The 22,107-nt window shown below is 37.4% G+C and overlaps 1 protein-coding gene across 5 annotated transcripts in view; it reads left to right on the top strand.

Moving 5' to 3' along the window:
- Nalcn (sodium leak channel, non-selective) overlaps positions 1–22,107 on the top strand; it is a 324,306-nt gene that overhangs the window by 6,235 nt on the left and 295,964 nt on the right. For 3 of the 5 annotated variants that reach the window (XM_029469215.2, XM_029469216.2, XM_029469209.2), the window contains exons 1-3: positions 11,291–11,387; positions 15,586–15,732; positions 18,856–19,038. In XM_029469215.2, coding sequence (XP_029325075.1) covers positions 11,379–11,387; positions 15,586–15,732; positions 18,856–19,038 — 339 coding nt within the window. In that variant the 5' untranslated portion in view covers positions 11,291–11,378. Of the gene's footprint in view, positions 1–11,290; positions 11,388–15,585; positions 15,733–18,855; positions 19,039–22,107 lie in introns of those variants that run through there. The other 2 variants (XM_029469212.2, XM_029469211.2) reach the window with 1 other exon arrangement.

The raw sequence follows: 22,107 nt of genomic DNA, 5'->3' as shown, positions 1-22,107 counted from the left end.
ACATCTGGGTTGTTTCCAGCTTCTGGCTATTATAAGTAAGGCTGCTATGAACATAGTGAAGCATGTGTCCTTATTACATGTTGGAGAATCTTTTGGGTATATGACCATGAGTGGTATTGCTGGATTTTCAGGTAGTACTATGTTCAATTTTCTGAGAAACCGCCAAACTGATTTCCAGAAGGTTGCAATCCCACCAGCAATAGAGGAATTTTCCTCTTTCTCCACATCTTCACCACTATCTCTTATTACCTGAGTTTTTGATCTTAGCCTTTCTGACTGTTGTGAGGTGGGATCTCAAGGTCATTTTGATTTGCATTTCCCTGATGACTAAGGATGGTGAACATTTCTTTAGGTGCTTCTAAGCCATTCGAGTTTCCTCAGTTGAGAATTCTCTATCTCTGTTCCCCATTTTATAACTGCATGGTATTGGTACAGTGACAGGCAGGTAGATCACCCAGAAATGAACCCATACACCTATGGTCACTTGATCTTTGACAAAGGAGCTAAAACCATCCAGTGGAAAAAAGACAGCATTTTCAACAAGTGGTGTTGGTTCAACTGGTGGTCAGCATGTAGAAGAATGCAAATTGATCTATTCTTATTTCCTTGTACAAAGCTCAAGTCCAAGTGGATCAAGGGCCTCCACCATACAAGCAGATACCCTGAATGTAATAGAAGAGAAAGTGGGGAAAAGCCGCCTCAAATACACAGGCACAGGGGAAATTTTCCTGAACAGAACACCAATGGCTTATGCTCTAAGATCAAGAATTGACAAATGGGACCTCATAAAATTGCAAAGCTTCTGTAAGGCAAGGGACACTGTCAGTAGAACAAAAATGGCAACCAACAGATTGGGCAAAGATCTTTACCAATCCTACATTAAATAGAGGGATAATATCCAATATATACAAGGAATTCAAGAAGTTCAACTCCAGAGAACCAAATAACCCTATTAAAATATGGGGAACAGTTGTAATTTATTATCCAGCATGCATGTTTTATTTATCTTTATGGTAGAATAAAAATCCCATTGTGTACACAACACATTTTTTTTAGCCATTGGTCTCTTAACAGACATCTAAGCTGATTCCATATCTTGGCTACTGTGTTAAGTGCTGCAATAAATGTACAGTTGTCACTATAGTATGCTCATGTAGAGTCCTTTGGTTATAGACACAGGAATGCCATAATTTGGCTGTAGGTAATTCTAGTTTTGTCCTGCTAAAGAGTCTCCATGCTGTTTCACAATCACTTGATAATTTTTCATTCCCACAGTCAATGTGTAGTGGTTGCTCCCTCTCCTATCCTTGCTAGCATGTATTGTTTTATTTCTGAATTATCACTATTGCCTGTTATTAGATGGAATCACAGTGTGGTTTTAATTTTCATTTTTGATAGCTAAGGATGTAGAGTAAGTAAGTATTGACAATATATTTGATAATTTGAGAACTATCTCTGTACTTCATTAATGTATTTATTGATGCAGTGTTTGAGTTTTTGCTGTTTATGTTTTTTCTCTTGAATTCTTTGTATATTCTAGATACTAATCCTCTGTCAGATGTGTAATAATAACCTATACTTATCATTAGCAAGTGTTAGAATGCTGGGAATAAGGCTGGTATTGGAGAAACTAGATGACCTATCTGTTGTGGTAATGGGAATAGAGGTGGATGACAGTTTTACCAGTAGGAACAAAATGCTAACAGATTTGGTTAAAAAGAAAAAAGATTAAAATGGAAAAATGGGTGGAACACAAGTAGTGTTTCTGAGATTATAGAATTCTGAACAATTTTATTATTATTTTGTCTTGACTACAGAAAACTAATTTTCAAAGCACAAGCTAAATTATTTTATTTCTTTTCTTTTTAACTGCTATTATTATGAAACCCACATATGATTTCTGGAGTAGAAGAAATATTTTAATAAAATAATTACTTAATACTTTTTATTAAATATACTGCAGTATATTCTGATCATGGTCCCACTCCCCCAACTTTTTCCAGATACTCCCCATCTTCCTACCCAACCAATGACATGCTCTTTCTTTACCTCTCTAGAAAACAAATACCTTCCAAAAGTATAAATTATAGAAGTATTTCACACCTAAGATACACATTTATATTAGCAAGATAAGTCTTTCATGTTTTATAGCCAGGAGACTTTAGTTATAAAACTTTATTGACGTTTGAAAACTAAACAATATGAAACGGAAGCAGATAGGAATCTTCTGAGCATGAAACATGAAAATGTTTTTAACCATTCTTTTCATGGCCTAAAGTGCAGATACTAAACTGTATAAGACTAAAGAATAATAAAACTTGCTGATTTGGGAAGAACTTTCCTTGAATTATCATTTTCATTTCCCTCAGTTCAATATAAATAGATGATAGATAGATAGATAGATAGATAGATAGATAGATAGATAGATAGATAGATAGATAGAGATATTTAATGGAGAAAAATAACTTCCCCGAGTGATCTGTAATACAATTTCCCAGTTAAAATATTTCTTCCATGTAAAATAATTTTATTCTTTGAAAATTTCATGAATATATTTTGAGTATATTCACTTCCATTATTCCCCCAATAATGACTAGACCGCCTGTCATTTCCCTACCTCTAATTTCCTGTCTTTAAAAAAATCAGTCAAATGTGTGTTGCCCAGATATTCCCTATAAAGAGCCATACACCAAAGTAGAGTCAAGGGTCACACCCCTAAAGAAAACTGACTCTCTTTCTTATAACCATGAGCTATCCATAGCTCCCTGGTTGAAAAAGAGGCTTGTGAACCTTTTCCCAAAACAAACTAGAAGACTGACTGTTTTGATCTTGTGCAGCCAACCAGGGTTCTGGGAGTTCAAGAGCACAGCAGTTGGCACTGTCACACCCCCAGAAAAGTTTCACTCTGATCATTCTCAACATCCAGCTCTAACAATCTTTGCCCTCTCTCTTCCACAGAGGTCTCTGAGCCTTTTTCTTATCAGGCTGCATAGATAGCAATATGCTATCAGTATTAAAGCTAGCCACCAGGAGGGATAATCCTGGTCATCACCAACTTGATTGGTCTATGTGCTGTGACTTCCCCTTGAATTTTTAGTCTGACATGTCCTGACAACCCTCAGAACAATAGTGTGATCTATTGTCATTGCTTCTGGTTTCATTCCAGAAGTACACTGTAAGAGTTTTTGCTGAAGAGCCCACACACAGGACATTCTGACACTGTATTCCTGTGGATGTTAAAGGATATCTCTCAGGAGTCACTTCTCTCCTTGAAGGATAAGGAAGGCTTCAGAGACTAATCACAAGATCCCATGGTGATTTTTAACTTTGACATTCTTTCCTTAAAATCTAATACACCTATGTTTTATTCAGGATGTCAAAGAGTTAGAAATGTCTGTACTAGAGGAGAAGACAAAGACTAGTTTGGCAGGTTGACTGAGTTTTATGAATAAAGGCTGAGAGAGAATAGTTAATCTCCATGACTTCCAGATTCCTCACTTTGTGGTCAATAGGGAATCTAAAGTCACCAGATATAGAAGCAGAAAGTAAGATGTTGGATTCCATGGTATAGAGGAGGAAGAAATGGGGGGTTCTAACTGCTGGTCATAAAGTTCAGTTTGGCAAAATGAATAAATCCTAGATATCTGCTTTATGACATTATGATGTTATCTGCTTTATAATGTTATTTCTATGATGAATAGCATTAATTACCCAAAGCTTTGTTCAGAGGAAATAGCTTATATTAAGTATTCTTAAAATATAAAATAATTTTGTACATGCATCCATCTGTATATTGACTATTGAAGAGTGAAACTAGTGCCTTGACTCTATTGGACAGGTGCTGTACCACTGAACTACCTTCAGCCTTGTGTTTACTCTTTGTTTTGAGGAATGAATCTCACTGAGTTGCCAATGCTTGCCTTCAACTGACCACATAGCCCTAATGACTTGAATGTGTGGTATTCCTGGGTCAGACTCCCTAGCAGCTAGGATACTAAGCCTGCACCAACAGGCCCAGTTAATAAATTCTTTGTTGTTATTGCTGTTGCTTGTTTGCTTAATTTGTTTTAACTGCAATGTCATATATAACACAAATACAGACTTGTTTCCCTCTGCCATACTATGCTAATTTGAACATATAAGATTATAAGACAAAATGGGGCTCAGATATGATAGTTTATTCTGAATTCTTTTACTATACTCAATAATGTTAAATGTTGAATTAAGTTTAATTTTCATTAAACAACAAAAAAAATATTCTCAAATCTTTTGTAAAGTAATTACATTGCTTTTAGCCTCATTTTAGAGAGAACCAGAGAAAAATAATATGCTGTTGTTACTTGGACTTTAGGGATTCAGCATAAAAAATAAAGGATACATTTTCTGTTTCTAGTAAGTAGTCTTTTGGAAAAGGACAAAGGAAGTGTCTGTCTTTGAAGATGGAACTTGGATGTGTTTGTCTGTCTGTGTGGTCACTCACCTTGGGTGGCCTGGAGTCCTGCTGGAAACAGTAAAGCCTGAAGCAGTCTGTTGTAGCAAAACAACATCTGAGTTAGTGAAGGTCGGGACACAAAAGGAACCCAAGAGATAAACTACATTTGGGAGAGGGAGAGAAGGATAAAGGGAGATGAAGGAGGAGGGGGAGGGGGAGAGGGAAGGGGAGGAGGGAGAAAGGGAGGGAGGGAGAGAGAGAAAGAGGGGAGAGAGAGAGAGAGAGAGAGAGAGAGAGAGAGAGAGAGAGAGAGAGAGAGAGAGAGAGAGAGAGAGAGAATAAAGGGGGAGACAGGAAGGGAGAGGAGAGAAAAAAGAGCCTACAATCAAAACCAAGGCAAATACTTTCAAATACTAAACTACACATTTGTTTGCCTGTGGATGTTGATGAATACACTGAGGATAAGAACTTCTTCAGAGAGAAAGCAGTAACTAGGAACACTACCTGACACAAAGCAACGTCTCACCAGTGTTCTCAGCTCTGAGGTGAAAAAAATAAAGGGTTTTACAAGTAATTACAAGGACCCTGTAATGGCAGGAGAGAGAAAGGCCAGCTACTCTGCTGCAACCCCAGGAATCAACATTTCCAACACATCTTAGTTCTACTAACATGGTGCTCTCAATGCCCTCTGTGATGTGACCTAGGCTGTGGGTCAGAGAAAACCACTCACCCTCCTAGAAGAAAAGGTAAGACCAGCTCAACAGAATTCTGAACAAAGGATCTCCAGAGGCCTGAAGGAAGCTTCCAGAGAGACCCGAAGAACCTGCCATTTCAGGCCTACAGGCAGGCATTCCCTTACTCAATTTCTTTTCTTAAATCTGGGATGGGCAGGAGTCAGAGACTCTTATCTTGTTCTCTCAGAAAGACAGAAAATGATTGCATTCATAAAGCCTCCAAAAGTTCTAATAGAAGCAAAGTATAAGGGGCAGACTCACAAGACCTGCATCTCTGCCAGCTTAGAACACACTAACTCTATGGGTGTGCCCTCTCTAAGCCCTATTTTTATGGTAGGAACTAGACAGACACCTGGTTCATTCAGACATGATTAGGAGCTGAAATGATCTATGCAAAGACCTGCACCCAATTCATGGGGGAAAAAAATCTTACCAAATGAAATGGTCTAAAGATGTATTTATTTTCTGTGTGTATGAGTGTGCTAGACACTTGGAACTAGAGTTACAGGTGGTTGCAAGTTGCCATGTGGATGCTAAGAATTGAAACCAGATCCTCTGGAAGAGCAGCCGATGTTCTTAACTGCTGAGCCATCTCTCCAGACCTCAGTTTAAAAATTTAAAAAGCACAGATTTAACAGTAAGTGAGCATAATTTAAACAGCACCATTCTTAACACATATGAAAGTTCTTAAGATTCAAAAATAAAAGTTGGAGAAGAGAAATGTGTCAGGGGTAAAGGTGCTTGTCAAAAAAAGCGGGTGACATGAATTTCATCCCCGGATCTGGTATGGATTTGGGGATCTGACTAATGGATTTTTTTTCACTGAATTTTATTTCAATGTCTGAGTACAACCATTGTAGACAGATATACATTCCTTGTGCCTCATGTTACAAGCATCTATTTCCCAGTCTGCATACTCATAGTGTATCCAGTTAAAAATTTCTGACAAGAAAAGCTAACTGTAGGAAATAAAGAAATCTTAAGAAGTGAGACCATCAGACTGGAATGAGTAAATGTTTCCCCCTCATCTTATAAATTTAGAGAAAATGTGATTGAAATACTCCAGATCATTTCTAGGATTTACTGTAAAAGTACAAATTTACTTTAAAAGTACAAAAGTAAGTAAAAAGTACAAATAAGCGGGTAATGATGTCAGAAACCAAAAAACAGCAGTTTGATTAGTGATGAGAAAATTGACCTTTCTTTAAGGAAATGAATAGACATTTAAAATAGACCAGTAGTGAAAAACAACTATAGAGTAAATCAAATAGTAAAAGCAAATTCAAAATTAGGATATGAAGGAGGTCTGCATAATTTCACAAACAGTAATGGGTGAGGAATTTATAACCCCAGATCTGTTAAAAATAAATCTTCATCCTGCTGTATGTTAAAAAATAAAAACTTAATTTTTAATTTGGTAGTTCTGTGAGCTGCATTGTCTTGGATCTACAGACGAGGTCAAGTTTATTAGTAAGCTCATTGGTTTATAAAATGATTCTTGTAAGTACCGAGTAAGCTAGTGTATGATATACTTAAGACAGTTTTTGGTACATAATGAGCCGCCAATAAACATTTTAATTGAAAGGAGTTTGCTTTTGCATGGGAATAAATATAATCTGGAAAGAATTGAACCAAATGAGCTTATGATTTTATTATGAAAACTTTGTGTTTCACATAGCATTTGTCCGTGTCTGCATGTGTATGTGTGCAAGTCTGTGTGGTTTGGTTTTAGGTTTCACTGCTTGAATATGTGTGCATTTGTGGTTCTTCTTACCTACAGTTAAACACACTGACTGAGGAATAACATCAGGTTTCATGTCAAATTTTCCTTAAAATCGTTTTGACTATTTAAAAAATAAATAAAATAAAATCAGTAATTAGGCATCCACTAAACAGAGGACACTGGGATTGATATATTTGAATTTCAGGAAATGCTGTGAGCTGTATACTAAGCTGCAAGAGCTCTAAGATGTCATGTCTGGAGGGAAAGGAGGGGACTCCAGAGAAATAATGCTAGACTCCATCACTGGTGCCTTAGCAGACCATGCAAATGATCTGGTCTAGGAGAGGAAGAAGGCTGTTGGTCATTGAGCACAGTGATTGGACACTTGTCAGAGCAAGAAGAGGTAAGGGATCAGAGGCTCAAGGGTTCATCTGTGCTTTGAGGGTAGAAGAAAGGTCAAGTGGGCAGAGAAAATGAATTCTGGATAACAGACAATGCGACAAAAGTTAACAGGATGTTTTTCCTAATTTAAATAATAGCATAAGACATACAGTGCTGTATGCATTTGCTCTAAGTGGAAATAATGTCTTCTGTCTAAGAAGGAAGTTGGCAAGGAGAACAGTCTAATGCTACAGAAATAATGGTTTTCCCTATTTCAGTATCAGGAACTAGTGTCCCCGTTTGTCTTCAAGATTTATTATGGTTTGTAAAAGTATGGTGCAGATTTAAATGTGAAAGCGGGAAAAGGGTTATTAGAAAGTCTTGTTCGGACATAAATCTTTTTTAATTCATCTATTTGTATGAATGTCTTCCTGCATGTATGTATGTGTGCTATGTGTGTGTAGAAACTGCAAGGGCCAAAGAGGGCATTGAGAGATCCACTACAACTGGTGTTATAAACAATTGTGAGCTATCATGTGAGTTCCTGAAACCTGGGTCCTCTGCAAGAACAGCAAGTGCTCTTAATTACTGAACCATCTATCCAACCACTCAAAGCATCACTCTTAATGGCTCTGTGTTTGGGGTTCTATGGCCATATTAAGAAAAATTTGGGGAGACAAGAAGTAGAGCCTTGAAATAGGAATTGAAGTTGCAATGCCCAAACCAATAAATTGGTAATACCAAATTCAATTAACTCCCAAAATATGGGGTGACATCAGAAACTGGATCTAGGAAGACATGGTTATGCTTGTCTGCCTTGCAAGGCCTTGATTTGGACTGATACTAATGAACTTGGGAGACAGAGATTTATTTGCTTAGGATTTTATATGCATTCCTATCTATTGGTAGAGAAAGATTTTTGAAATATAAAAACAAAAAAAAAAGTAGTAGAAGTGTTTGAAAATATCCATATTAAATGACTAGATGAATAGAATATGTATGTGAAAATAAGTACTGAAAGATAAAATTCATATCCTGTTGGAGAATAAGGACATCACTAAAGATAATGTCCCAAGGAAAAAAGAACATACCTGATTAGTGTTTTTCCTGAAGCTCAATGTCTGACACACCATGTGCGTAGCCAACATTTAGAAAAATGATTGAGTCTCTAGAATTGGAATTCCTAATAACTTTAATGTTTATCTCTAATTTATTTTATTAATTTCCCTGATTTTCCTATAACAAACTAGCACTGCTTGTGTTGACAAAAATAAAATGAAATAAAACATGGGTACATTTAATAATTTAACTTGAAGTTTAAGTATTTGGAAGTAGGAAGGGCCTAGACAGTGAATTGTCCTGGCACAGTGCATGAGTCTTCGTTCACCTGATATTTCAGAGGCATTCTGCAAGTCTACTTTCCCATGTCTCAGGAGGATAGAGTTAGCAGTGAGCTGCAGAAACTGAAGGAGCCAGTATGTTGGGGGTGGGAGTGGGAGAGCCTTTCTTTCAATTAACCAGCTGTTCTGCCTTCCCACCTGCCCTACCTTTAAATCAACTTTGTTACCTGTTATATCAGGAACATATATCAGTCAGGTATTATGGGAAGAAGACAAAATATTTTTGTCTAATGCTAAATCTATAACACCCACTAATGGTTGCAGTTTTGCTTTTGGTTTTTGTTTGTGTTTGTTTTGTCAGTATAATTATGTAGCAAGAAGAGAGGAACAGATTTTGGAAGGAATGATGGCTGTTCTCCCAAAAGCATTAAAGTGGATTTATAGTTAGCAGTTAGAGGGATGTTATTTAACATTTATTTCCTAAGATTTCTGCCCAAACCATAGCAGAGCTACAGAACTACTCAGCAACTATACACAGTTAAGAGGTGTGTGTTGGATGAGATAAGCAAATAATTTCACTTGTGTACATGAAGACTGCAGAATTTGTATATATCAGTTACCCAAAGCAGTGGTATATGACCCTGCATTAGCAGATACGGCACCACCTAATGAAGAGAATGAAATCAGTGATGGCTGCCTTCTTCAGGGATTCTTATATAAAATATGTGTTATGAATTTACCAAGCTGGTGTTTGTTTAAACTGTTCTCTTTAAATGGTAAATCTTTCAGTTATAACAAATCATACACAGACATTAAGAAAATGTTTCTGAGTTAAATAAGGTAATTAGGAGTAACAGATTGGCAGCGGGTAGCAAAGTGGGCACAGCTGGATGAAGGATTTGGAATAGCAGAGAAAGGCTGGAGGATGAGAAATAATGATGCTTTTAGCCAATTAGTGTAAAGAACACTAATTGTGATGAAAGTAAACCCAGGTAGAACCGTAGGATTCTCCATGACATATGAGTTTAAAGGAAGCAGGTGACTTCTAAACTCTAAGTTTCTTGCTACAAATTAAGCACATGCTGTAGTACATCACAGAGAGTGGACACAAAGCATTTGCTGTGTGGATGAATGTAAAGTGACTAAGTGAATGAAGGAATAACAGAGAAACAAGATGAGCTGAAATTCCAAGAGCAGTAGAAGTGTTCATACAACATTTCTTAGTTCAGGAAGCTAACAATGACATCACTCAGATGGAGCAGGTTATATTAGGAATATATATGTACATAGTACACATATATGCATGTAACAATTAGTAAATAAAGAGTCTATTTAGGGTTTGGAGGGAAGAAATGGGTAGAAGGAAAAGCTGTTGTTATATATAATCTTAAAAATAAAATGAGTAATAAAAAACATAAAGAAAGAATCATCCATAAACATGGGCAATCTTTTAATTTATTGCTGTCTCCTTCAATTTCTTTAACCAATGTTTAGTGTTTCACTGTGGAGGTTGTACACCTCCTTCACTAAATGACTCCTCAACATTTTATTTTACTGTAGCTAGCTGAGGGCTTTGAAGGCTTTGAGGATAGCAACTGGGATAGGTAGAGAGTGACAATCTTGTAAACTGAGATTCAGAAGATAGAAAAATCTCAAAGTCCATGTCTGTTATCTCCAAGAAGGAAAAAATAAACCACAGTGTTGCAAACAGCTCACAGCTTAAATAAACTGAATAATTCCATTTTATTCTTGACAAAAGGTGTTAATCAAATAAGAAAAAGAAGTGACAATAGATAAAGTTTGCAAGCATAGATTAACTAGTCTTTAACCATTTAATGATAACAACTAAGCAGAATACATTTTCTCTCTGAGTTGCTGCTAGGTAGTTATGAGTAAAAAAGATTCATCAATATACGTGTTATAACTATGCAGCCTCTCCCAAAATTAAACTATTAAACATTGACTTCTAATAAACGTATAAAGGCTTTTGAAGGACATGATTTTTAAACCTGGTGCACTGCCTTGTCAAGGAAACTCCTGGAAACAAAATAGATATATTGACTTACTAGTGCATAATAGTGATAAGGAAAAAATACACAAAAGCAGTTTCCATCAAAATAGAGAGCTCACCTAGGGTAATTAGACATACACACTGGTCTTTCTTTATCGGCGTAATAATAATCTCCTGTGCTCTGTTATATTGACTAAACATGAACAAGGGTGTCTAACATCACCTAGTGCAAAGGAAAATTGCTACAAAAAAAAACCCAAATTAATATAAGATTCATTGTGCATTTGTGATTTGAATTCATTTTATTGCTTAAATCTTTTTTTCTTTTACTTAAAATAGATTGTTTTTCTCATCTACCATATCCTGATTGTGTTTTTTTTCCTCCTTTACTCCTCCCAGGACCTCCTCACCTCCACTCCCAAATCTGGATTTATCCCTTTCTGTTTTTCATTAGAAAACAAATAGACCTCTAAGGGATAATAATAAAATTACATTTAAGAAAAGGAAAAAGCCCTGACACAAAATTACGAGACAAGAAACCTCTAGAGTTACTTCTGAGTTTGTTTCCTCTTGGCCATCTACTGCTGAGTATACAGCCTGCCCTTAAGAGTAAATTGTTTCCGCAGTGATGCTCTCTAACAAGAAATTAAATTTTTATTTGCAGGTGGTTACCAATTGGATATTGCTTCTGGGTTAGAGATGAGGCATATGCTCACTTCTCCTTTAAGCTCTAGGACCCCATCTGGTGCAGATCTGCATGGTCCCTGTACGTGCCACCTCATTCTCTGTGAGATCATATGTGCATTGATCATGATGACTTATTGCTTGAGTATTTTATGTACTACTCAATATTATTGAAATAGTCAAACTTCCAGTGATTCTGAAGCTCCTTGATAAGTTTTAATGTGTGTGTAGATTCTTTGGAGTTTGGACAGATTAGTTCATGGACTCTGTCAGACTTGGTGATGTGTTGGCAGAGGTTGTAGAGAGAACATCAATGAGGTGACAGACAGCTGGTGTCATTCAGTTATAGTCTAACTGTTTTGATGTATCAAATATAGCCAACTGGATACTTAAAAATAAATTATGTATATTTTTGTAGATTAATCAGTCAAAAGTCGATTCTTATTCAGGTAGAATATTGGTAATAAAAGATGCATGGAATTCATACCCATCAATCTCTTCTGTCTCTGTGGAAAAGTGATAGGGGTTAGGTTTCTCTAAAATTCTTTGTCTGATATTTGAATGCCTTTATAGAATCACTTTCTTCCTCCTTTGTCTTTTTAAAGGATTTCAAAAATATTTTTGCAACCACTGTCTGAATAAGTAGAAGCCTGTCATTTAAGAGACATCTCAAGTTAAGGCTACCAGATGTCACCTACCCCCACTTCACAGTAAATCAGAGACTAAGTATCATTTGAATATTTTGCATACATTTCCGTGGGATATCAAGAGTCCCTAACTCAAATTATGTCAAATAAAAGTAATTAGTGAAATCTACTGCAAAATCCATCTCTAAATTAAGTTTTCAAAGTAACAACAGCTTGGAACTACCTAGGCACACTTTAAAGACAAGTAACTTGATTTCCTCTGGGAATGGGAGGGTTGGGGAAAGTCAGCTTCTCAGATGGATGGAGAAACATATAATAAAGGACAGTAGACCCTCAAACACACAGAAGCATATTCAAAATTTCTTGTTCTGAACTGTATTTTACTTTCTTTCCCAGTGACAATTGCAAGCACATATATTTATACCCCTTGCAAATGAGTTTTGTTCCTCTTCTATCTAAGGGGAGAAACACATTGTCCTTGATGAGTTTTTTTCCTCCAGTTCCCTGGAGTACCAGGTAGTAAGTGAGTAAGTGGATTTTCCTGGAACTGAAATGGCTACATTTTCCTGACTTAGCATCCCCATTGCTGTCTCCTGCCTTCAGTTGTGCTCCTAAGAGTGCTGAGCACTCCATGGCCATGGACACTTGAGGTTTCACAATCATACTTGACTTGTTTTCAAACTCAAGTCTGCTTACATACCATTAGTCAAGTTGTCACCTGTCTCAAGGCTGGAATTTCTTATGCATACAAAAACATCAAGGTATCTCTTCTGAACCAGGCATGATGGTGAACTCCTGTCTCCCAGTATTTGAGAGACAGAGTCATCAGGAACATTGGCTGTTTGAGGCTAGCTTTGTCTATATAGCAAGTTCTATATAAGCAAGAGTATATAGACCCAATCACAAACAAACAAAATTGAAAAGCAACAACAACAACCCCCAAAATATGCTTTGTTTGTCCTGTCAGACCAATTTTAAAATTCAATAATATGCTACTAGAAATGCACCAAGAGATACTTGTGCAAAACTCATCACATAGTCATCTCTCTTTAACACTCAATCCCATCTTATCCTTCTTGTTTAAGTCTAGAGAGCATTCACATCTCAGTGTGGGGCCACATTTGTAAAAGGCTGAATTCAATGTGCTGGTTATACTGTATACAATTTTGCAAAGAAATGAAAACAGAAGTAAGGTTTGCCAAAATTTCAAAGCCAGCCACATCTACTTAATGAGTTCCAGGCAAGCCAGATCTATAGACTGAAACCCTGACTAAAAAACCAGAAACAGATAAACAAAATTTGGAGCTGAGACGAAAGGATGGACCATCTAGAAACTGCCATATCCGGGGATCCATCCCATAATCAGCTTCTGAACACTGACACCATTGCATACACTAGCAAGATTTTGCTGAAAGGACCCAGATATAGCTGTCTCTTGTGAGACTATGCTGGGGCCTAGCAAACACAGAAGTGGATGCTCACAGTCAGCTATTGGATGGATCACAGGGCCCCCAGTGGAGGAGCTAGAGAAAGTACCCAAGGAGCTAAAGGGATCTGCAACCCTATAGGTGGAACAACAATATGAACTAACCAGTTACCCCCGTCCCCCGGAGCTCGTGTCTCTAGCTGCATATGTATCAGAAGATGGCCTAGTCAGCCATCAGAGAAAGAGAAGGCCCATTGGTTGTGCCAACTTTATATGCCTCAGTACAGGGGAACACCAGGGCCAAGAAGTGGGAGTGGGTGGGTGGGGGAGCGAGTGGGGGACTTTTGGGATAGCAATGGAAATGTAAATGAAATGAATACCTAATTTAAAAAAGTTCAGTGTATGTTAATCAAGTAAGGTGTATTACTTTGGTCTGAAGGTATGGGGCAGTGAGCTGTGCACAGCCTGGTCCCCAAGAGCACAGGTCTGAAACCCCTGTGACCCTAAGGAACTGTAAGTGTTCAGCCACATCTCCTGTTGCAGCTACAGCCTCCCACACCCCTCACCCCCAGCCCCAGCCCCCTGCAGAGCGATATGTGGCCATAGGCAATGCCCCAAGCTTCTGGTATTCTGTCTGGACTCCATCCCCACAGGTACCTGGCAACAGCCAGGATGGCCCAGCTCTCTATAAAAGAAACTGTTTGCCCTCTCCTTGCTCTCTTACCTCTTATTCTCTTGCTCTCTTATTCTCTTGCCCTCCTGCTCCCCCTCTCCCCATTCTCTTCCCCCCTCTCTCTACAAGGCTATGGCCAACCTCTACTTCCCTACTCTTTCCCTCTCTCTGCCTTTCTACAACAAATGCCTTAAAACCATGGACTGCTTCTTCTCACCAGGACCCACTGTGCTGGAAAAATGGATCAGGTTTCCCTTTAAAGAGCCTAACCTCCTGCCTGGAGGCCTCCCTGCACTCCAGCCACAGCCACCACCAACCCAAGCCTCCTGCTGAGCAAGTGGCCTGAGCTAGCCAGATTCTCTCCTCCCCACCTGAACCTGTGAGAGCTCTCTCCTGCCTGCCCCTTTCCCTTCAGGCCAGGTCCAGAGTCTGCCCCACTCTGTTCTCAGCTCTTCTGCAACATACAATGTTGCCTGGGATGTCCAAGAGTGAGAACCTGATGTGCCTGGCCTCTGTGCGGCCCTGGGATCTCAGAACCGGTTCTTTCCCGGTACCCAACCGTGTCTGTGGTGGCTGAGAGTCGGAGAGACTCCAGCACGTCCGCAGGGACCCCAGACTGTGCCTTTCTCACCCCCTGGAGCTGGATCCTGCAGCTTCTGACAGTCCAATGCCCACCAAGTGGCCTGGGGTCCACACAGTCAAACTCTCCACCTCTGCTGCCCAGAGGCCCTAGCCCTGAGCAGACACAGGACCCCATTTTGTCACTTGAGTCTTGAACACAGTCCTTGTATCATGCTTCTCTTGTCATTTAATGGATAGTAGGCCCTTCTTAGTGGCGGCTAATTTTAGAAAGTAGTAGCAACATCTGTAGATGGTGGTGGTGGTGGTGGTGGTGTGTGTGTGTGTATCTGTGTGTGTATGTGTGTGTGTGTGTGTGTGTGTGTGTGTGTTGATATAGTTGACTTTAGTGCACTTGATGAAGATTTGACTTTAGAAGAGCAAGTCAACTTTAGACGATCCCTGCACTCAAAAATGACAAAGCTTCCAACTGCTGGAGCTTCTCTCCCTTTTCTCTGTGGCCTTCAGCCTTTCGGAGAAGAATAAGAGGTCGTTTTGGAATATGACTGGAACAATAGAGTCATGTAAATAACATATTAAAATAGTGGGAAAATACCTATTGTTGTGATCATGGTTGCAGCCTCACAGAGCAAAGAAATTTCTAGTAATCTCTGTGTGTTTCCTATGAGACAAGTCATTTTGTTCTGGATGTTTTACACCAGCTGTCTCTAAACTATTTATGAAATACATAAGGTTTTCTATTAGATTGGAAGAGAAAAATTGGATTTATTATATCAATTCTATCTCATTCTTTTTCTATTATCTGGATATGTACCTTTGTCACATACAGTACCATAGAGCATGTGTGTGTATGATCTACCACTGCATATGTTTATGCATGAAGACTCAATACTTTTGGTGGGAAAGGAAGTAGGTTAGGTGGCTAATAAGGCTTTCTATTTTCTTTTTTTGCCAGACTGTGGTTTTGTACCTGCCTCCCAAAGCTAACTTCAGCATGCTCAAAAGAAAGCAGAGTTCCAGGGTGGAAGCCCAGCCAGTTACTGACTTTGGTCCTGATGAATCTCTGTCAGACAATGCTGACATACTCTGGATTAATAAGCCAGTAAGTCACCTTTCTGAAGTTTGGAGAATCACATGTTGATATAAGGAAAATTTAATTCAAAACTCATATTTCTTTGGCTTTTAACTGAGTTGCAGTGGAAATTGAATGAGTCCTGGAGTCTGGTGATTGGTTTGGGTATGATTCAAATTGAAAAGATGAGGGGCTGCTGTGAATGTCTCCCATAGAAAGATTCAAAAAGTACAAGAGGTCTGTACTTTGCCATCCCAGCCTCACCCTGCTCTGGATACACTATCCTCAGATCACACAATGTAGAGATAATGCACTCCCAGGATGACTCAAGATGAGTTACTACTCTTAACTACATGCAATCTTTATCATGTTCAACTGTGATATACTTAGGTGGATAAGGTTATAGAAAGAGTATCCGTTTTTTGAATAGTCTTTACTTTGATTCAAATCTTGTGACTCCGAACATGTGTCTTACAAGTTCATGGATGCTGAGTGTGAGAGGAAGAGCTGCTATGCCATTTATCACTGCATGAGCCAGGGAGTTCACTCTTAACATCTTGGGAATTCAGCTCCACACAGCAAAGTAGGAATGACTTCTTTCTTAAACTCATAGTTTAAATAATGAAGCAAATTGACCTGAGGCCCTCCCAGTGCCTTCTCCTCCCCTAAGCAAGACAAAGATGGCCAGGCTGGTTTCCTCCTAAGCTTCATTAGCCTGCTCCTGGGAGACTTTCATAGCAGGCTCATGTGTCTTTGTATATTATGCTCTCTGGTGATATCCTTCTGCTTTATAATTGTTGAAACATCCCTGGGACTCCCACTCTAAACTAAAATGTGTTGGCACTACATTGACAGCTCTTTGTGAACAGGCTCTCTCCTGGCCAGCAACCGCTCTTTCCTGTGTCTCTATATCATCCACTGGAGCCTTAGAAGTCATCTTCTGGTATCCTATACTGTTTGGCTTACCGTATTAGTATCTTTTATGCATGTGGTCTGGCTCTTAAGGTCCCATCGCATCTCCTTTAATAAGCCAAATCCCCCTTGTCCATTAGGGCCACCTGGATTTCATATCCTCCTCGTTGCCACTTCCTCAGACAGACAGAATGAACTTCCCTTCTTTCCACTTATCCAGTGTTAGACTTATCTATAAATATAAGTACCCATGCAGACATACACCAAGATAGCCCTCTGTTCTGTAGTCACTTTTGATCAACCGCAGAATGGAAATGTTTGAGAAGAACTTGGATCTGTAGTGAACATGTGTGTATTTTCCCTTCTCAGTTTTTCAGAAAGTGATTAGTACAACAGGATTGCACATAATTTTAAGTGTTATGAATGTCCTAAGATGGTTTAAACTATACCAGAGTATATATGTAAGCTATACAAGCATTACTCATTTGTGGAAGGTACCCTGTTCCTCATATTTGGGTACCCTCTGTGGGGAACAATATTGAGGGGAAAGTGCATTCATCATGTATACTACGTTTTCTACAAAGTGGTTATATGTTGCCTATACTTCTATATGCCCAGAGTCCAGCATTTTTGGATGCATAGCAGGTCTTCTATTCATATGTAGAGAACTAACCAGACTAGAATAGTAAAGTTCTCGATAACGCTCTCATTCACAACATTCTAAGAACTTTGGAAGATGGAATTTTATGTCTAACCCCAGAGGCACTCACTGAAATTACTAATGATTAATTAGAAATCTTCAAGACTAAAGACAATTTATTGTGAAATAACCCATCTTTTAAATCTCCTGGTAATTAGATTCTTATATGGGGAAATGCAGATAGGGTTGAATTTACATTCTGACATACATTGGTATGAGTATATCAACCCTTAAAATACACTGAAATGTGTCTTCTGTACTTTGGAATTTCTGGGACTATGTTTTTATGTAAATAGTTTTATACTTTGTCAAAATTAGAATCCACACTTCACCCTACAGGGTCTGTCTGACTCTTCTCAAAGTTCTGTCAATCATTCACTTTCAGCTTAAGGGCTTGCTGGTTTATGGAGGTGCGTGATCCTTCTATTATCAAACTATACCCCTGAAACAGGAGTAAAAAATTAGTGAATTAATATGACCACAAACACATACACAGATACACACATATACATATCCAAGGTAGTAATCAATAAATAACACTTTAATTATGTTTGAAAACTGCACCACTGAGTAACCCAGTAGCAACATTAATTCTGGGACGTTAGCATATAGATGCAATTAACGTTTTTTTTTTTTTATCCTAGGTGTTACTTTTATAATGAAAGATTATATGGGTATATATTAAATATAATAGCCATTGTTGTTTATTTTTCTACTTAGTTTGGGATTGATTAAAATCTTTAGACTTCAAATGTGTATCTAGAATTGTACAAAAATAATTTTAAATTTTAAAAGAAATTCTAGGCTAAATATGTACAAACTGTTTTCTCTGGAAAAAAAACATAGCCTTGCTCATTATCATTTTTCTGCAAGGATAATTTTAGAAATAATTTTAAATGACTTAAATTTTATTTGTGTGTGTGTGTGTTTCTGTGCAGGTAGATGTGTGGAGATCAGAAAATAACTTTTTGAAGTTTATTATCTTCTTTAACAGTGGGTAACAGGGATTGAACTCAAGTCCCCAGGCTTGTATGGAAAGCCAAATTTCACTGGCCCAGAAATGTTTTTTATGTAGGGAAATTATAGTGATACATTTGTTAAAATTGTACATTTAGGAATGTTCTATATCAGTCCATTTAAAAATCATTTATGATCTGATATGGTAGACTATTCTGTAATGCTTTAGGAAAGTTACATTAAATAGAACATGGCTGCTAGTTCTGGGTGCTTCATAGTGACAAAAGAAAAAAATGTGACATCAAGGTTCATTGTGAGTGAACTGCTACATTATGTAGTAGAACAGGAATTTCACACAAAGTGATCTGATAGCTTTCAAGTTAACCTTGCGTATAGCTCCATTAATGTTTTGTTTCAGGAATGTTTCTTAAACTTTCAGAACCCTGGTATGTTCATGTGGAAAGTAAGTTGCTTTGAGAAGTAAGCACTACCTAATTGTTATGTTTTCCAAATAGTGTGTTTTGTAAGACAATTCAAAGGTCTCAGATCATAGTGTCACAAAGTAACTTTGGCCTCTGTGGCAGTGGGTGCACTCTCTGCTGCGCATCTGTGCCATCATCAGCGTCATCTCAGTGTGCATGAACACACCTATGACCTTCGAGCACTATCCTCCTCTTCAGTATGTGACCTTCACCTTGGACACTTTATTGATGTTCCTCTACACTGCAGAGATGATAGCAAAGATGCACATACGGGGAATTGTCAAGGTGAGTGTCTTCTTGTCATTTAAGTACATCGAATATTTTAATCAACTCAATAATATATTTCTATAAATGTCCAAATACACTGTATTTTTTACTTTATTGAGATTGAAAATTTTAAAGAGCATAACTCCAAAATTTGGTAGAGATTTGTCACATGAGAATATTTTTAAAGTTACATTTCATACTGTACACAGCCTTATATCCCTTGATGCCTGTAAAGGAGCTAGTTGCTCTAAGTATATGCCTCATGAGTCTAGGGTTGAGTGCATTGTGTCACCTACAGAACTAAAGCCACAGATTACCATTGTTACAGAGAAGGCACTTCAAAATTTGTGTATTTGCTGAACAAAAGATAAATGTCACATGACAAAGTCAGCACATGATGACATTAAGTTGGATTTCATAAACCTGGATTGTTTTCAAGATATAACAGGATAAAAAGAATAAATGAGAGAAATAGGAATGAAGGAACTGCAAAGAAAAGAATATGTATATCTGATTGGTACCCTTGGGAAATAAAAATAAACTTTTAAGAAATGTAAAATAAAAGAAAAAAAGAGACTTTTTTTGCCACAAAATCCTGGTTCTATTGCAGCAACGTATTCACAGATTGAGATATGGAAAGATGCTGCCCCAGGACTAGGCTTACATTGCCCTGTCTAGAAAGTGGTATAGTGAGGGCTTTAGTGCTTACAAATGACATATTTGAATCTAAGTCTGACTCATATGTGTTGGGGAGGTTCATGCAAGGACAGAGAGGCCTTCATAAAGTGATTTATGACATACACTGAGTTATCAGCTCTTAGCTTTTCTTTATCCATCATTTGTTGCAGTTTTATCCTTAACAGAGATTCACAGCAGCCACTGCACTGTGATGTACATTTCTAATGTTTTATTATAAAAACATGAATCATAGCCTGCATAAGGATCAACAATTGAGCAGTCATATTTTAATTTAAAGAAAATCTGAGTGAGTTATTGACTCACTTCAGAAATAATTCCCTATGCATTGCTGATAATTTTTTATTTGTTTTCCAAAACACCATTATTGTATAAGGTAAAATCAACACTAATTCCTAAGATAGGTTAACTCCTAAGCGATGTTCATATTCCCCGATTGTTGTAAAAATCATTATCTCTGAAGCAGGACTCAAACAGGTTCATATATTGCATTGATTATTGTGTTTTAACTCTTTCATCTTTGTTTTATGTGATGCATGGCTGTGTGTGCACATGTAAGTGGGTGTCCTTGCCTGTCTGTGCACAAGTGTGGTCCTGAGTTTGACCTTGGGATGTCTTCCTCTATTGCTTTCCATCTTGTTTTTTGCAAAAGGATGTCTCACTGAGTATGGAATTGGCTGGTTTTGCCAAGGTAACTGGCCAGTGAGGCCCTGTGATCCACCTGTCTCTGCCCCACCAGCACTGGGTTTATATGGCCTGTGCTGCTAGTCCCATCATTAATATGGATGCTAGGAATAGGAATTCTGGTCCTCATATTTTCCTAGAGTAAGCCTTCTTGTTTCTTAGTTATATAATAGATTGGGATATAAGTTTCTTATCAAGAAATTTGTTCTGGCACACTTTAAAAATAAAAAGAACAGAGTTAAACATGATATGGAAGTGATCAACTCATTCCACACGAACAGGACACTAAGTGAATGAATTTTGAATATTCAAAGTAGAATTAATATTTTAAAAATAAAAATTATTTGCAATTTGATTGTTTCTAAAACTACAGATTCAGTACTTCTAGCATTTTTAACTTCTACTAACACTTGAATAGTTAACTGCTTACAAAACTAAAAGAATATTTTTCTGATTCCAATCTACAAGAAATGACAAATTAAAATTAAAAAGCAAATAAGTATATCTTTGCTTTTAACTGGGAATAATTATAGTAGATGACATGTGGTGTCAACTTTAATTATTCTGCATTGCTAATATTATCTTGAAGAAGTCAGAACATCAAAGCTCATTAAAATTGTGTTTAAATATTAGCTGATGTTTCCGTTAAATCTGAGATCTGGTTGTTTTTAACCAAACTTTAAATATTTTTCACATATTTTCATTATCTTGATTGCAACAGTTAAACGAGTTGCACCAACTATTGATTTTATGACATTAAATCTAGACCATAGTGTCATCATTTGATAACATGCAGTTCTCCAACATGCGTATCATAAAAGACAGATCTGAGCAAGCCCTGTTTGACATTCCATTCTTGTATGTAAAATTAAAGCTTTACTGAAGTTCAATGTTAGCAAAATGTTACCTGTCACAATAAATTTGTCTTATTAATTTAAACTTTATTGTTACATAGTTTTATGTTTTTACATATTTGTTACATACATATTTGTTACATAGTTTATGTTTGCAAGTTGGTCTTCTTTTATAGTTTCATGACAAATATAGACATTTTTAAGGATAAAAACACCCAAATTAAAAATATGTCTGTCCACAGAGATGATTTTCAAAAACCCATATTTCTCAAGTGAATTGCTTTACTGTGGTCAATTAAATCTGTCAAAGTTTTTAAAACATTGATTGAGCACCTACCTTCTAAAAACTTGCATTTAATACTTTTCTAATTTAATTCAATTGCCAAGAATATGATATTGCCTTTCAATTCTCCAGTCTATTAACACACAACAGCTTGCAAAAGGGTGTTAACCCTAACCCTAACCCTATCTTTGCTATCTTTGTTCACTTATAAGGCTGAAATTTGTGTTTGTCTGCACATGTGGAGTGATGTATCTGTTCATTTCTTTTAAATTTTTATTATTTCTTTTACTTTTTTTGAGATTATACTATAATTACACCATTTTCCCTTCCCATTCATCCCTCCAAATTATCCCATATAGCCCTCCTTGCTCTCTTTTAAATGATCATCCCTGAAAAGATATACATACATGTAACATTATATAGATTGAGTAGGATCTATTTATGTGTTTACAAACACACACACACACACACACACACACACACACACAGAGCAGGTGGTACTTTGGAGAGGCCTGAGGAGTAGGAAGTGGCAGATAGGTTGTGCTCAGGCAGCAGCTGGCAAGAATTTGT

The sequence above is a fragment of the Mus caroli genome, unplaced genomic scaffold (assembly GCF_978045245.1).
Source record: "Mus caroli unplaced genomic scaffold, Mus_caroli_1 scaffold_12, whole genome shotgun sequence".
Lineage (NCBI taxonomy): Eukaryota > Metazoa > Chordata > Mammalia > Rodentia > Muridae > Mus > Mus caroli.
The sequence above is the reverse complement of the archived record's forward strand: the minus strand, read 5'-3'. Positions and strand labels throughout refer to the sequence as shown.